At 47.5% G+C, this 14,340-nt stretch overlaps 2 protein-coding genes across 4 annotated transcripts in view; one reads left to right on the top strand and one right to left on the bottom strand.

Annotated features, from left to right (window-relative positions):
• F11R (F11 receptor) overlaps window positions 1-978 on the bottom strand; it is a 29,632-nt gene extending 28,654 nt beyond the window's left edge. For all 3 annotated transcript variants that reach the window (XM_081893053.1, XM_081893055.1, XM_081893054.1), the window contains exon 1: window positions 669-978. In XM_081893053.1, coding sequence (XP_081749179.1) covers window positions 669-963 — 295 coding nt within the window. In that variant the 5' untranslated portion in view covers window positions 964-978. The remainder of the gene's footprint in view (window positions 1-668) is intronic.
• Window positions 979-4,475: 3,497 nt separating this feature from the next.
• LOC309359435 (immunoglobulin superfamily member 11-like) lies at window positions 4,476-14,324 on the top strand. Its single transcript, XM_081893075.1, has 7 exons — window positions 4,476-4,609; window positions 7,450-7,610; window positions 8,678-8,882; window positions 9,871-10,026; window positions 11,679-11,801; window positions 12,451-12,607; window positions 13,159-14,324. The coding sequence occupies exons 1-7, from the start codon at window positions 4,528-4,530 to the stop codon at window positions 13,463-13,465; spliced, it is 1,191 nt and encodes a 396-aa protein (XP_081749201.1). The 5' UTR covers window positions 4,476-4,527; the 3' UTR covers window positions 13,466-14,324.
• The last annotated feature ends 16 nt before the right edge of the window (window positions 14,325-14,340 follow it).

Consider the following 14,340-nt stretch of genomic DNA (forward strand, 5'->3'; position numbering starts at 1 on the left):
TCCCTGTTTCAGGCTGCAAACTGAGGTGTGCATACTTTGTTGAGAGAGCATCCCTCCCCCCCTCCTGTTTTAACTTTATGGCTCTTACTCCTGAGTAAACAATCAGAGAAGATGGCTGGCTGGCACAACCTGCAACGAACCATGGTGGGGGGAAATAAGCACTTCTGGGAAATGTGGGGTGTTGGCTTGAGCCAGAGAGAGCCTGGCAGGAACTCTGCTTGCTTTCCCTTTCCAAGGTCTGCTCGATCTGTTACACAACCCACAGGCATGGTTTCTTTTGCAGGGGGAGGAAGGGGAGAGAAATAATTAATATTTAAGAAATTTCATCCATACAACCAAAGAGGTCACCAGCAAGGAAATGGCTAGGAGTGGAGAAAGAGGGAAATGGTCAGTGTAAGGACTAGAAAAACTATTTTTTAAAAAATAAGGAGTTTTGCCAGTTTCCCGGGTCCGATCTCCGCAGCGTCCCGAGAGCCGCTGCCAGTCAGTGTCGACAATATGGAGCGAGATGGACCCCGAGGTCTGGCTGCAAGTATAAGGCCGCTTCCTCTGGTCCTGAGCCCCACCTGGGAGGCTGCCCCAAATCTCCTTGCAGCCCCACTCACCTGGGAAGTTCCTTCCAGCCCCCCCCCCAGCCCCTCCTGCACCCACTTCCTTTGCCTACTCACACAGCCCGGCGCAGAAGCAGCCCCACCAAAGCCAGCCCATCGCCGCCACCGCCATTGCCTCCTCCGCCGCACAAACCGACTGAGCAAGGCCGGAGCGCAGCGGCGCCCAGGTGAGCAGGAGCCCCTCCCGGATTGGCTGAGCGGGACGCCCCGCCCCGCCCGCACAGGTGAAGCGCTCCGCAAGGAAAGGCGCGCGGAGGGGGGCGTGGAAAAGACTCGCTCCGCCCTCCTGGCCTCCTCCTTGGAGTTTGGAGGGGGGGGAGAGAGACATCTTTTCCACGCCCACCCCCAGCATCGTCAACTTGGGCTTTCCCGCCCTGCAAGGTAGCAAAGGAAATGCAGGATTCAACCCCCACCAGCTTTGGGGCAGCTCCACACCACGCCTGCAAAGTACATCCAACGCGCATTTGGAGCGCATGACTTCCTTCAAGCAATCCTGCGAGCTATAGTTTGTCCTGGGTGCTGGGAACTGTAGCTTAGCGAAGGGGAAGCTACAGTTCCCAGGATTATTTGGGAAACCTCGGGGGAGGGGCGGATTAAATGTGCAAAGGTGAGACAACTCTTTTTTTGTTTCCTTATTAAACTGACGTGGAAGAAGGTTTAAAAAATCTAGGCGCCCCGATTCTTCCCCAACCAGGAGCAAAAAATAAATTATGAAAATCTTTTCACCTAGCCCCAGTGTTTAGGATATTGCGTGCATGTGCATTCATATTCAAGTGCAGTATATTCCAAAAGCTTGCTTTCATAGGTGTAGCCAGGATTTGGGGGGAGGGGAAGCAGGACACCCACCTGTCACCATGTCTGGCTCTGTCTACCTGGTTTCGAATGACATATGTCAACAACAATGTAGATTTGTATTTTAATCAGTTTTCTGTTCAGTGGTGAAATTAATTTTTCGAAAGTTTGAAATGGTTGTTTATAGCTGTTTCTACCAATAATTTTTAATGCTTTATTCTTTTTGTAAAGCAGTCTGATGTTTTGTTTGTTACAATCAAGCGGTGTATGTATAAGTTTTATGAAATAAAATGAGTAACCACCAAACCAAAGGGAGGTGTTTTTTTAAAAATACTGGTCTACAGAAATCCATGATTTATATGCTGACTTTTCTAAAAGGTCTCTTTCCCAAATCTTTGAGATTGTAAGTATTTTAGGTTACCGGTAATAGCAAATTCAGCCAGGAGGACTATAGTGGTACCTCAGGTTAAGTACTGGAGGTCCGTTCTTAACCTGAAACTGTTCTTAACCTGAAGCACCACTTTAGCTAATTGGGCCTCCTGCTGCTGCCGCGCCGCCGGAGCCCAATTTCTGTTCTCATCCTGAAGCAAAGTTCTTAACCTAAAGCACTATTTCTGGGTTAACAGAGTCTGTAACCTGAAGTGTATGTAAGCTGAAGCATATGTAACCTGAGGTACCACTGTATTCAGGTTTGGAGCCTCACAGGTGTGGGAATCTTCACCCCTACTGCTGCCCGAATCTGGATTGGGGGTGAGGTGCCTGCTATTTGCATCAGAAAGACCACTCCAAAGGGACACAATTCCTCCACCATGGTACAGTGGTACCTCAGGTTACATACGCTTCAGGTTACATACTCCGCTAACGCAGAAATAGTGCTTCAGGTTAAGAACTTTGCTTCAGGATGAGAACATAAATCGTGCTCCAGCAGCGCGGCAGCAGCAGGAGGCCCCATTAGCTAAAATGGTGCTTCAGGTTAAGAACAGTTTCAGGTTAAGTATGGACCTCCGGAACGAATTAAGTACTTAACCTGAGGTACCACTGTATTCATGTTTTGCTTAAAATCCAATTTGGTGAAGAATTCTGAATTTGCTCTTGGAATCTATCAATCAGGATTTGCTGCCCTCTGGTGGCTACTGTCACACAGGCCACTGTGAAAAATGAAACCGTGGGCCAAATCCGCAGCCCTCAGAGGTGGCGGCTCATTGCCGACCCCCTCTCTTCTTTTCTTTTTTTAACATTTGCTTATCAAGGTTTTCAAAGTACTGACAAAACAAGATACTCCAGGGGTGCCTGCGCTCAACAGATTTTGCTTCCCCACTAGGGTTTCCAGGGAAGCTCCAAGACATAACTTTGAGTCTAACACAGAGCAGACACGGCTCTGTATCCGCAGCTTCCAGCACCAACCCCCCAAACTCTCACACACAGTTCTTCCATACACAACCCCACCTAGGATGTTGTGCCATCCTTGTCTCTATGGTAATCCCTTGCACATTTTATATTTGTTGGAAGTCACCCAGAGTGGCCAGCGCAACCCAGTCAGATAATAAAATTGTTGCTGCTAGTATTATTAGTATTTTCATACTTAACTGGTCAGCTAAGGCCATTACCTTAACAAAGGGACTGGCTGGGCTGGTTTAACAGCCTGTTCTGCTAGATTCTAAACCTTGCTGGATACAGGATCACAGACTTAGAAGGGATCCCTGGATAGCATCTAGACCAGGCATCCCTAAACTCAGCCCTCCAGCTGTTTTAGGATTACATCTCCCATCATCCCTAGATAACAAGACCAGTGGTCAGGGATGATGGGAATTGTAGTCCCAAAACAGCTGGAGGGGCGAGTTTGGGGATGCCTGATCTAGACTGACCCCTCAAAAAAACACACCCTTTAACACTACTATGCCCTGAAGATCAGCTTGATTAGAAGAAGCTGGAGACAAAACAAAGCATACGTACATAAGATACAGCCCAATACCAGGTCAGATCACTGATACATCTAGCCCAATGTTCCCTACACTGACTGGTAGCAGCTTTCAACGGTTTCAGACAGGTATCATCTCCACCTCAAGATGCCAGGGGCTGAACATGGGACCTTTTGCATGCAAAACAGATGCTCTGTCCCTGAGCCATAGCCCTTCGAGGGGAGCTGGGTTAATCTGTGACACCATGCCCACAAAAGAGCGGCCACTTTTATTCTGAGGAAACAGCCATACTGGTTTATGCCATGATAAATATGCTTTCAGGTGACATAAAATCTACCCCCTCCTGTGTTTTGCAGTTGCTGCAGACTAGCACCAACTATCCCTCCAGAACTGTTATCCTTTTCCAGCAGCATGACTGCAGGACCTAATACTCATTCTGCATTTGTAAGAAATTAGGGTTGCCATATTGCAAAACGTAAAAACCAAGACACCCCAAAAATGTTGAGATTTTTTTTTCTGCCTCTGAAATCCTGGTAATGTCTGGAAGGAACTGGACATATGCCAGCCCTATAAAAAAATCAAGTAGGAAAGTAAATTTTTAGCATGACAGCACTCAAACTTTGGAATCCCCTGTCTGCTGACATCGGAAGAGTGCTGTCAAAATACTCTTTTCGGCCCCCCGATTAAAGCACTTTTGTTAAGGCCCAGATACATAGACTGCTGACATGCATTTTAACCTGTTTTTAGTTTGCTGCTGGTTTTCATTACTTTTTTTTGGAATGTTTCACATAGCTGTTTCTACTGATAATTCCGTTTTTTTCTTTCCGTAAACTGTATTAGAGAGCTGTTGGGGTTTTTTATTCAATCAAGTGGTATATAAAGGTTTTGAAATAACTAAATATAATCCTTTGGTCCTTTTTTTTAAAGTATCATGCCAGTGGTATACACCTAACTTAGGAAAAGAGGCCAATCCTTGCCCCAAGGAGCCTACATTTTAAATTCCTGTCAGATGCCGTTGGAGGGATAGCCCAGGCAGACTAAGCAAGTTTTGAGTCTCTGGCCAAAGAGGGATGGGCAAATAGAGAAGGGGGGGGGAGAGAGAAAAGGGATGAGTTGTGGGGGGAGGAGGGTGTTTCAAGGGTTTCAGGCTGGCAGAAGGCACCAAATGAGCTGCGCTGGTGGACTGAGCTGACCGCTGCAGAGCGATGAGCCCTGGAAAGAAGGGCAGAGGCCGGCCCTGGCCCAGTGCTCTACCTGGCTGGTGGATTCTCCTTGGCTGCTTAACAGGTACCAGGCAACAGGATGGTGCAAAACAAGGGAGGTGTGTTTTTTCTTTCCAGGGGTTCAGGGGAAAGAGAAACAGCCTCACTGGGGGAACAAATCAAACTGGGCAGGCAGACCAAGTGGGGAATATTTTTGGGGTCCCCGTCCATTCTGCTTGGGTCAAGTACAAACCATTTAAAGCACTTTTAACAGGCACAGAGGGTGCTAAGAACTATAGGTCTGAAAGGTCAGACCCCCTTAACATACTCTGGTCCCCAGGAATCTTAGGGGGAAGCCATGACAGCATGTTGTACTATTTCTCCTCCCCCCCACCCCCGGGTCTGTATTTTAATAGATTATTTTTTTTTACACTGTTGGAATTATAGTTCCATTACTTTTCAGCTATAAGCTTTTATGTTTTTAGCTATGGGTGTTTAACGGTGTGGGTTCCCCACCCATGAGTTGCCTTGAGTCCTGGAGAAAAGGCAGGGCATAATTAAATTAATAAATAAATGCTTAAATGCAATATTGTGGAATAAGAGTGCTTAAAATAAATGGGGTGGTGGATATCACCCCAGTCTGCCTGTGTGCTTGCAGGTTTTACAGTGTTGGGGCTGGGGGCTGGCTTACAGCCAAGGTAGTCCTGATAGCATTTTCAAAAAATTTAAAAGGTGGCAGATTTGGTTCAGGGTCACAGTACTGAGAAAATTCAGGGTTAAGCCTTGACCCTATGGAAATCTTGCTTCTTCATCCATACCAATTAGCAGCTTGGGAGGGTGGGTACAGTCCCTATTGGGAAAACAGTAGAACAATAATGGTTTGTTAAAAAGGCCCATCTCTGCCACTGTGGCCCTAATCCAACCCACACCCCTTATTTTTACCAACAGCATGGTCATGGAGAAACAACTGGTTGTTGTGACTGGTGGGGTTTTTCCTCACACACACTCAGAATCCATTTGTTGAAAGCTGTGAAGGTGCCACACACAGCTTAGAGCCTGTGTGGTGTAGTGGTTAAGAGCTGTGGACTCGTAATCTGGGGAACCTGGTTCGCTTCTCCGCTCCTCCACATGCAGCTGCTGGGTGACCTTGGACTACTCACACTTCTCTGAAGTCTCTCAGCCCCACTCACCTCACAGAGTTTTTGTTGTGGGGGAGGAAGGGAAAGGAGAATGTTAGCCGCTTTGAGACTCCTTTGGGTAGTGATAAAGCGGGATATCAAATCCAAACTACTCGTCCTCCTCCTCTTCTTCTTTTTCTGGGCCACCACAGAGAAGGCTCTCTCTGCTTGAGCCACCCCCACCCTCTGAGCATATGAGGGTGGTAGAACTACCAAGAGGGCCCCCTCTGCTGATTTCAGCACCCAGGAGGGTCTGTGGCGTTAGGTGGATAGGAAGTTGCACACGAGGAACTGGTATCTACTGCTATCTTTGCAAACAGGTTGCTCAGAGATGGGGGGGTAATAGAAGCTGCCTCAGCACCCAAAGGCTCTCACCGCTGTCTCTCAGGCACGTCCCATGACATCACCGGGTCCTTCTCAATTATCACCAATTACCTTGAGGAGATGTCACTGTTTCAGGCAGCTCCAATTAATTATCTAGCCTGAGAATTCAACCCGGGGACAGTTCCCATTCACTGCAATGCCTTCGCACTTTGCCTGGGGGAAGGAGAGGCAAAAAGAGAGAGGTCCCTTGGGAGTGGGACACACAGGCCCATTGTTCAGGAAAAAAGCTACCGCCCCTACCTCCCATCCAGCCGCTCAGTGCTCAGGCCTTTGGAGAAAGGAAGTGAAAAGGTCAGGAACAGAGCCTCCCGTGGCTCATTCCAACCCAGACTCCCCTTGGCACCATCTCTAGAGTGGGTCTTCAAGAGAAAGGAATGAGCTGTATCTGCCCTCTCCCCAAAAAAGCATTCTATTGCCCCCAAGGAGCTCCCCACTGTCATTTTTTAAAAATCTACTTTCATTTCCCCCCCACTGGCTTCGCCTGTGGGTCTTCCACTGTGATGCTACGATGCCAAAAGTTTGGGTTGTGTTTTTTTTGTCCCTAGTATGTCCAACAACATCTGGAAGACCAGAGGTGTCCCACTGCTGTCCCTTTATAACATCCAGTTATAGGCCTTGTCCCTAATAAGTCTCTTTTCTTGCAGGAACTAATGACTACTATATTGAGCCACGAGAAAAAAGGAGGGGAAAAGGCAGGGGAATAATAATCTGTAAATGTACAAAGTTGAGAGTGGTGTGAATTCCAGATCTTTAAACACAATATTTGCCAGCCAGATGTTCTTCCGATGTTGTTAGAACCGATGTTGTTAGAACCAGAATGACCATTAGCCCCGACCGGCATGCCCCAAACCCAAAGGGCACCAGGTTGGCGAAGGCTGCTTAATAGCTTTAAAAGAGCCTTGCTGAATCGTAAGAACGTAAGATGAAGGTGCTGGATCCAACCAACCACCCTTCCAGGCCAGCATCCTGTCCTTGCAGTGGGAAACTTTCAAGGAGGACCCGAGCATAGTCTCTTCATCATGGCTAGTAGCTATCGATGGCCTTCTCTGTTGGTTTGTCCCATCCTCTTTTAAAGCCATCTGAGTCAGTGACCATTGCTGCCTTCTTGTTCCAGGGAGTTCCACAGTTTAACAATGTGCTGCGTGTAGAAGGACTTTCTTTTGTTCGTCCGGAATCTTCCAATACTGTATTCAGCTTCATTGGATGTCCATGAGTTCAATTGTTAGGAGAGAGGGATAAATGTCAGATCAAGCCTTGTGTGGTCTAGCCTTCTATCCAAGACATTCAAAAAGCCAGCAAGGCCCAGGGGCAGTGGAAAGGTCATTTCTGAGCATCCCTGACCCTCCTTCTCTCCCTCTCTCAGTCTCAGGGGCTGTGAAGGTCTCTGTGGTGGCTGATAGCATCCAGGTTGTGCAGGGAGGGAGTGCCCTCTTGCCGTGCTCTTTCCGCACCACAGCACCCTTGAACCACCTCAATATCATATGGACCATCATTCCATCTGCGGACCCCAACCGCCCTCAGCAGGTGAGATCAAGCTGGGGGGAGGGTCTTTCCCCAACTCACCCCTTTTGGAATTTGCAGTGCTTCTGCTCTGAGGTTTCAGATGCCTGTGATATTTTTCTAACATACATCTTTGAGGGCAAAGACTTGAATCTCGCCATGATGGCCTGAGGCTGATGGTGGCCCTTGGAATATTAGAACTATATTTCTCATCGTGCCAAAAGGAGAGGCAGCGTCATCTAGTGGTTACAGCAGCACGTGCCAACCTGAAGCTGTCCAGATGCTTGGGACCACAAGTTATTCCTAGCCAGTATTTTGCAGTATTTATGCATTCCTCCAAAGTAGGAGATACTCTGTCTCACAAACACATCTCATCTCCAGATAGCAGGATCAGTATCTCCAAGATGCTCTTCCAGCCTCTGGATTTCTCTCCCTGTTTCTGTCCCAAAACTGCCTTTTCCAACCTGAGACATTCAAATCACTCTCCAGAGAAAAGGCCAACTGTTTCCTAACCATTAGGTCCCCTTTGATGAAAGATCTGCCAATCAGCCTTAGTAGGGTTGCCAGACCTGACCTGAAATCTCCAGGTTTGCCTAGCCCCCTTCAGGTGGGACGGCTTGAATCTCCAGGTGGGCAACAGTGCCTTAAAAAAAAAACTTTTTAAATTATTCGGAAGACTATGCATGCAGCTTGCAAGCTTCAGCTTGGCAGGAGCCAGCTGAAAATTACTGCATGGGCTCTCCAGGGTCTTCCCTCCTTGCCACTCCCAATTAACCTCCGTCTCCAGGGTTCAGTGGTGGGAGGGAGCGCAGAATCACCAGGTGCCACCCTAGCTCTCAGGTTTGGGCCATCAAATCTCAGGGTCTGGGATGCTCCTGACCTAGCAATCCATTGACAAGCAACATCCTGAACAAAAGTCCTCTAACAGGTGCCCAAGAAAGCCAAGGCCCAGCATAACCAGAGAGTCTAGACTTTCACTCACCTGCCCACCTTGAAACTGCCTCAATGTACTGTCCTCTTAACTTTACTCTCTTCTCTCGCTCTGAGCATCCTTGGCCTGTCATCTCACTTGACCTTCCTCTGCTCTGCAGATCCTTGCCTACGAGCAAGGCGAGGTGGTGGAGAGCATCTCCCACTACACAGGCCGGGTGGGCTTTGCTTTCTCGCCCACCAAGAGCGCCACCATCATCCTGAACGACACACGGAGCTCGGACAGCGGCAGGTACCAGTGCAGTGTGATGAACCCGCCAGATGCTGCCACGCCCAACATTGGAGTCATCCAGCTCACTGTGTTTGGTATGGCTGCTCCCACATCCTTACTCTCAGCTCCCTCACAAGCATGAGGCTAGGCTTGTCTCTTTCCATAATCAACAACAACAACAACAACAACAACTGTATTATTTATACCCCGCCCATCTGGCTGGGTTTCCCCAGCCACTCTGGGCGCCTTACAGCACATTAAAAATGGTAAAACATCAGACATTAAAATTTCCCCAATACAGGCCTGCCTTCAGGTGTCTTCTAAAAGTCTGATAGTTGTTTATTTCCTTGTCATCAGATAGGAAGGTGTTCCACAGGGTGGGCACCACTACTGAGAAGGCCCTCTGGCTGGTTCCCTGTAACTTCGCTTCTCACAGTGAGGGAACCGCCAGAAGGCCCTCAGATCTGGACCTCAGTATCCAATGATGGTGTTGGAGATTCTCCTTCAGGTATACTGGCCAAGGCACTTTAGGGCTTTCAAAATTAAAGAAGTAACAGGATAAAAATTTTTCCCAACCAACCAAATTCAAAGAAAATTCTTATGGGACACCTGAGCTGTAAACCGTTAATACCAATTTATTATTTAATTTACTTGTCATTGCTAGAATTTGCTCAACTCCTCACTCCCAAATCACAGGTTGGTTAAGAAAAATAGGCAGATACTACAGCTCCTGATCAAGCCAGCATTTTCCTAGAAGTTATCAAAACGAACAAATCAATTGAAAAATGGTAATGGCTGGTTCATGTTTAGATAACGAATTTCAAAACAAAAGCAAGCGATATGTGTGCCATCTGTAATATTACTTTGGGTTTTTATTCTGGTTAGCATATCAAACATTTGGTTTCATTACCTTTTATTTCTAAATATTGCTATGCTTCTACATCATCTTCATTTGGAACAACTTCATTATTGTCATCTTAAAAATATCTGCGTATTTAAAAAGCGACCATAAATATCCTCTCTCAAGAAATGGGGCTTGTGGGTCTGAACTGGACTTCCTCTTCTTCTGTGTCCCTTCCCCAGTGCCTCCTTCTCGTCCCAGGTGCTCCAGCGAGGGCGACGGCGAGGAGGGTGGAAGCCTCCAGTTCTCATGCACTGTGGATGAAGGGATGCCCACCCCCACATTCACCTGGGAGAAGATCCCACCTGATGCACAACCTCTGATGATGAGCTATGAAGGTACAGTAACAAAAACCGAGAGAGGCAGCGTTCAGCTTGAGACAGCTGCTGGTCCCAGTACGAATAGGGCAAGCTGCAAACTAGATGGGACGCCTTTTATTTGACTGACTGTTTGTGAGGGGGTGTTATATATTGTTGCATTTACCCTAATGGCCAGGCTGCAAAACTCTCCAGTGCGTACCCAGGGTTCAGTTTCCTTGGAAAGAAGAGAGATGGTGGTATCTTTAAGCTGCATGGTTTTCTTCACACATATATGCAAACCCCATCGTAGGAGGGAGGGACTCGCAGCATCAACACCCCAACAAATCTTGCTTCCCCATTAGGTTTCCAGGGGAGCCCCCAAGGACAGCACAGAGCACATATTTCTGAGTCTCCAGCTTCCAGCATCAGCCCCAAACTCTTGCACACAGCTCTCTCAAACGCAGACCCTTTTTCTTGGTTTATTGTTCCCCATTCTTTTCTCTCTCTCTCTCTCTCTTGTTGTTTTTCAGATTAAAATTTTACAATCACATATCCAACATAAAAACAAGATTCCAAAGTATCTCCTGGGCTTCCCTCCTCCCCTTTGTGGGTTCTGTTGTTAATAATTTCCTCCTGCATCTTTTATAATAATCCAAATCTTTTACCTCTCCATTGTGTCCAAAATTCACCATTAAACTACAATATTTTAGCTGTTTGCAATGGTTTATAAGATAAAATATAACTTTCCCCCATTCTTTATTAAAATTTTGGTCTCCCCGATTTCTGCTTCTTCTGGTCATTTTAGCCATTTCAGCATAATCCATCAAGTTAATCTGTCATTCTTCTCTGGTTGAGACTTCTTTCCATCTCTGGGCCAATAACAATCAGGAAGACCAAAATTTTAATAAGGAATGGGGAAGATATTGCTCTCCATTCTAGGATGATGTGGCATCCAGCCGGGTGAGTTGGGAAAAGTTGGTAAATGGCAGCATTTAACTGGCTAGCCTAAGCAAATATCCTTAAAAAAAACGGGATCTGGTATTGGTTGGTCAGCAGCTATTAGCTTCCAAGCATAACTGGATCTTGGATCACAGGCTTAGAAGGGACCAAGGGAGTTATCCAAACAGACTACACCCCCCCCACAAACCTATAACAATATTTTTGTTGTTTTGATTATTATTAGATCTCATAATTCTATTAAATATCAATTTAGAGCAGTACCACACAGGGATTTTTTTATGGGAGCTCCCATACACCCCCACCACTGACCATGCCAGCTGGGGGGTGATGGGAATTGTAGTCTATAAAGCATCAGGAGGGCAGCAAGCTAAGGAAGCCTGATTTGGAAGACGAAATGTCCAAAAGTGCTGAATCCAATGCTACAGATCCTCCCTTGTTCTTAATACACACACACACACACACACACACACACACACACACACACTTCCCACTGTCTCATTATTCTGGGAAGATGAATGCATCTGTTGCCATTTTTAGACATCCATCCATCTCAGCCAAGCTTTGAAGAATTCTCCTCAGGGGATGCAGTGGCAGGTCAGCTCCTGTTCACATTCATGTAATACAGATGAGGGTCCTATGCTGATTGTGATTGGGGGTTGGGGGGGGAGAGGAGCTGCTTCCCATTGCTAATTTCCCCTTTCTCTTCCGGCTCCGGCCCTCTCGTTGGGCAGATGGCAAACGTGCCCTCCTGACCTTGCAAAACCTGACGACGCAGGCCTCGGGCCTTTACCGCTGCACAGCCTCCAACATGCTGGGCTCCACCTTCTGTGTCCTGGAGCTGCGTGTTCATGTCAGTGAGTATCACCAGTGTCTGGAAAGGATCTAAGCTGGTGCCCTCAGCTGCAGATCCAGAAGATCCATATGGCATGGCTTCATTGTACCAAGGTGTCCATCTCTGAATGTGCCCAGGCTTTCCCGCCTGATGTACTTGCCTATATTAACTATTGTTGGTGTTGTTATTATTACAATTTCTTACCTGCCCTTCAACCCGGGGTGGGTGACAACAATTTAAACACAATTCTTAAAAGCCATTTGGAATAGGTCCTAAAAATATGCATCCCAAGAGTTAGTTCTGCAGAGGTAAGTGGAGTTAAGATTGCAGACAGAGATATGCATCTTCAGGCTCCCAGTTCAAGCTCTGCTGCTGCTATCCAAAGGACCCCATCTTTTTCCTGCAATAAGGTGAGGAAGTTCCACTCTCCCAGAGTTTAGGACCATTCCCAGTTACCTCTTCTGTACAACTGTTAACTCTGTCCTCCTTGAGATCTAGAAACCCTACTGGTTATTGCTAGGGGCAAGACAGCCGTCTTCAGCCAGCCTTCCCCAACATGGTTCCCCGTTAAATGCTCTTGACTACAATTCCCATCAGCCAACAGGGATAACGGGACTGATGGGCGTTGTGAGTGGCCATTCTCTCATCCCGTTTCCTTTGCTGTGTTCCAGCCTCACATGGCACCACCTCCCTCGCAGTGGGGATCAGCCTCATGCTCACGATGGGCCTGGTGCTCATGACGCTCTTTGCACTGGTGTTGTGGCTGCACCATCAGAGCGTGGAGAAGCAGAGAGAGCTGGAACAGGACAATGCACGGAAAAAGCACAGGTAAATCGATGCAAGGGCCAATGTGGAATGGCATGCTTCTTGCACTAGGATCACCGCAGACCTCTGAATTGCAGCCAGGAAATACCTACCATTTGGGGTATTATACACAAACCCATACATTTAGAGCACTACAATACCACTTTAAACCATCAAGGCTCCCCCCCCAAAAAAATTCTGGGAGCTATAGTTTGGGTGCTGAGTGTTGTTAGGAGACACCCCTCCCATAACTGCATTTCTCAGAATTCCCCTCTGGGAATTGTAGCTTTTCAAACCCCCTCCACACCTTTCAAGTGCCTCTCCCCCAGAACTTCAGGCCTGCACCACTCGCCTCCAAGCTGATAATTCTCTCCGCTCCTTTTGAAGTGCCTCTCCCTGCATCTCGTCCTGCTCATTTTCTAAGCAGTCCTCTAGGTTCCAAGAACTATGGAATAGCCATTGCTCTTGCCATTCTTCAGACCACCTGAATAAAGCTTGTGAAGCAGTTTTGGGGGAACCCCCTAGACTGAGCCCTAGTGTTTCAAATGTGGCTAACCTTGGCTGTTGCTCCACAGAACCGACAGCTTCACGTTGGGGCGGCTGATAGTTGTCAAGAGTCCTTCTGGAGCCAACCCTGCGGCCAGCCCCATCACCAAGCCCCTCTGGATCTTCACCAGCTCCACTCCCAACACCACCTATGCCCATCGTGAATGGAGGCCTGAGCAGGGGAACCTCAGCCAGGCCACACTGCCAGGTGGCCCACGACAGCCCTGGGGGAGATGGAGGAGCAACAGCCTCTCTGAGGAGCAGGGGTCCTCATCCGGAAGCGAGGAAGGGAAACAGCCAGGTCCTTTCCCAAAACCCAGAGGATTCCTGGTCTAGGAACACCCACAACGGATGACCCTCTGCATGGATAAACTCCACCTGAGCAAGGGGACAGAACTTTAGGGGTGGGGATTGGAAATTGCCCTGGGGAGAGCCCTACCCCAGATAATCTGACAAGTTTGGGGCTATGTGTGGATTCTGTGGTTTAATAACAATCATCACCAGACCTTGTGCTTTGAGTTGTTTTGACCATTTGGCTCACTGAAACAGCATCAGCTGGGTTGGTGCATCTGCAGAAGCGCTAGGTAATGGTTCTCCCATTTTATGCAAGCCAAATTATGCTGGGTGAGAATATAATTAGTGTAAGACAAAACACACACACACACACAAGTACTACTTGTGCTCTGATCTCCAACAGTTTGGTGCAAGGGTTGTGTGAAATTTCCACGTCCTTAGCTAGTGTCCTGGAGTAGAGAATGGCTGTGTGGAAGGACACATGCTATGCATGTAGAAGAAACCAGAATCAATGTCTGGCCTCTCCAGCTAGGGCTGGGAAATGTATTTGTTTACTGCATTTATATCACACCTTTTCCTAAGGAGCTTAAGGTGGTATACATGGCTCTCCCCCTCTCATTTGATCCCCACAAGAACCCTGTGAAGTAGGTTTGGTGAGACTTAAGGTGGCCCAGAAAGTTTCATGGGCAAGTGGGAATTTGAACCCTGGCCTCCCAAGGTTCTAAGCCAACACTCTAACCACTATACCACACTGGTGTGTGGTGTTATAACAACAACAACATTGTTGCAACCACTTTGGTTCAGACCATGACCTAGTAGTGGGTCATACAACCAAGGGTTGTCTAGTTCAACCCCTTGCAATGCAGGAACCGCAGTTAAAGACAAGATTGCCATCCAACCACTGTTAAACTTCCAGG

Source organism: Podarcis melisellensis, assembly GCF_964234715.1.
Source record: "Podarcis melisellensis genome assembly, chromosome: 16".
NCBI classification, from domain to species: Eukaryota; Metazoa; Chordata; class Lepidosauria; order Squamata; family Lacertidae; genus Podarcis; species Podarcis melisellensis.

Coding starts and splice junctions, on each gene's coding strand:
- LOC309359435 (XM_081893075.1), top strand. CDS start 4,528: ATGAGCCCTGGAAAGAAGGGCAGAGGCCGGCCCTGGCCCAGTGCTCTA. Junction 10,027..11,678: donor TCTGATGATGAGCTATGAAG/GTACAGTAACAA, acceptor CTCGTTGGGCAG/ATGGCAAACGTGCCCTCCTG. Junction 12,608..13,158: donor AATGCACGGAAAAAGCACAG/GTAAATCGATGC, acceptor GTTGCTCCACAG/AACCGACAGCTTCACGTTGG.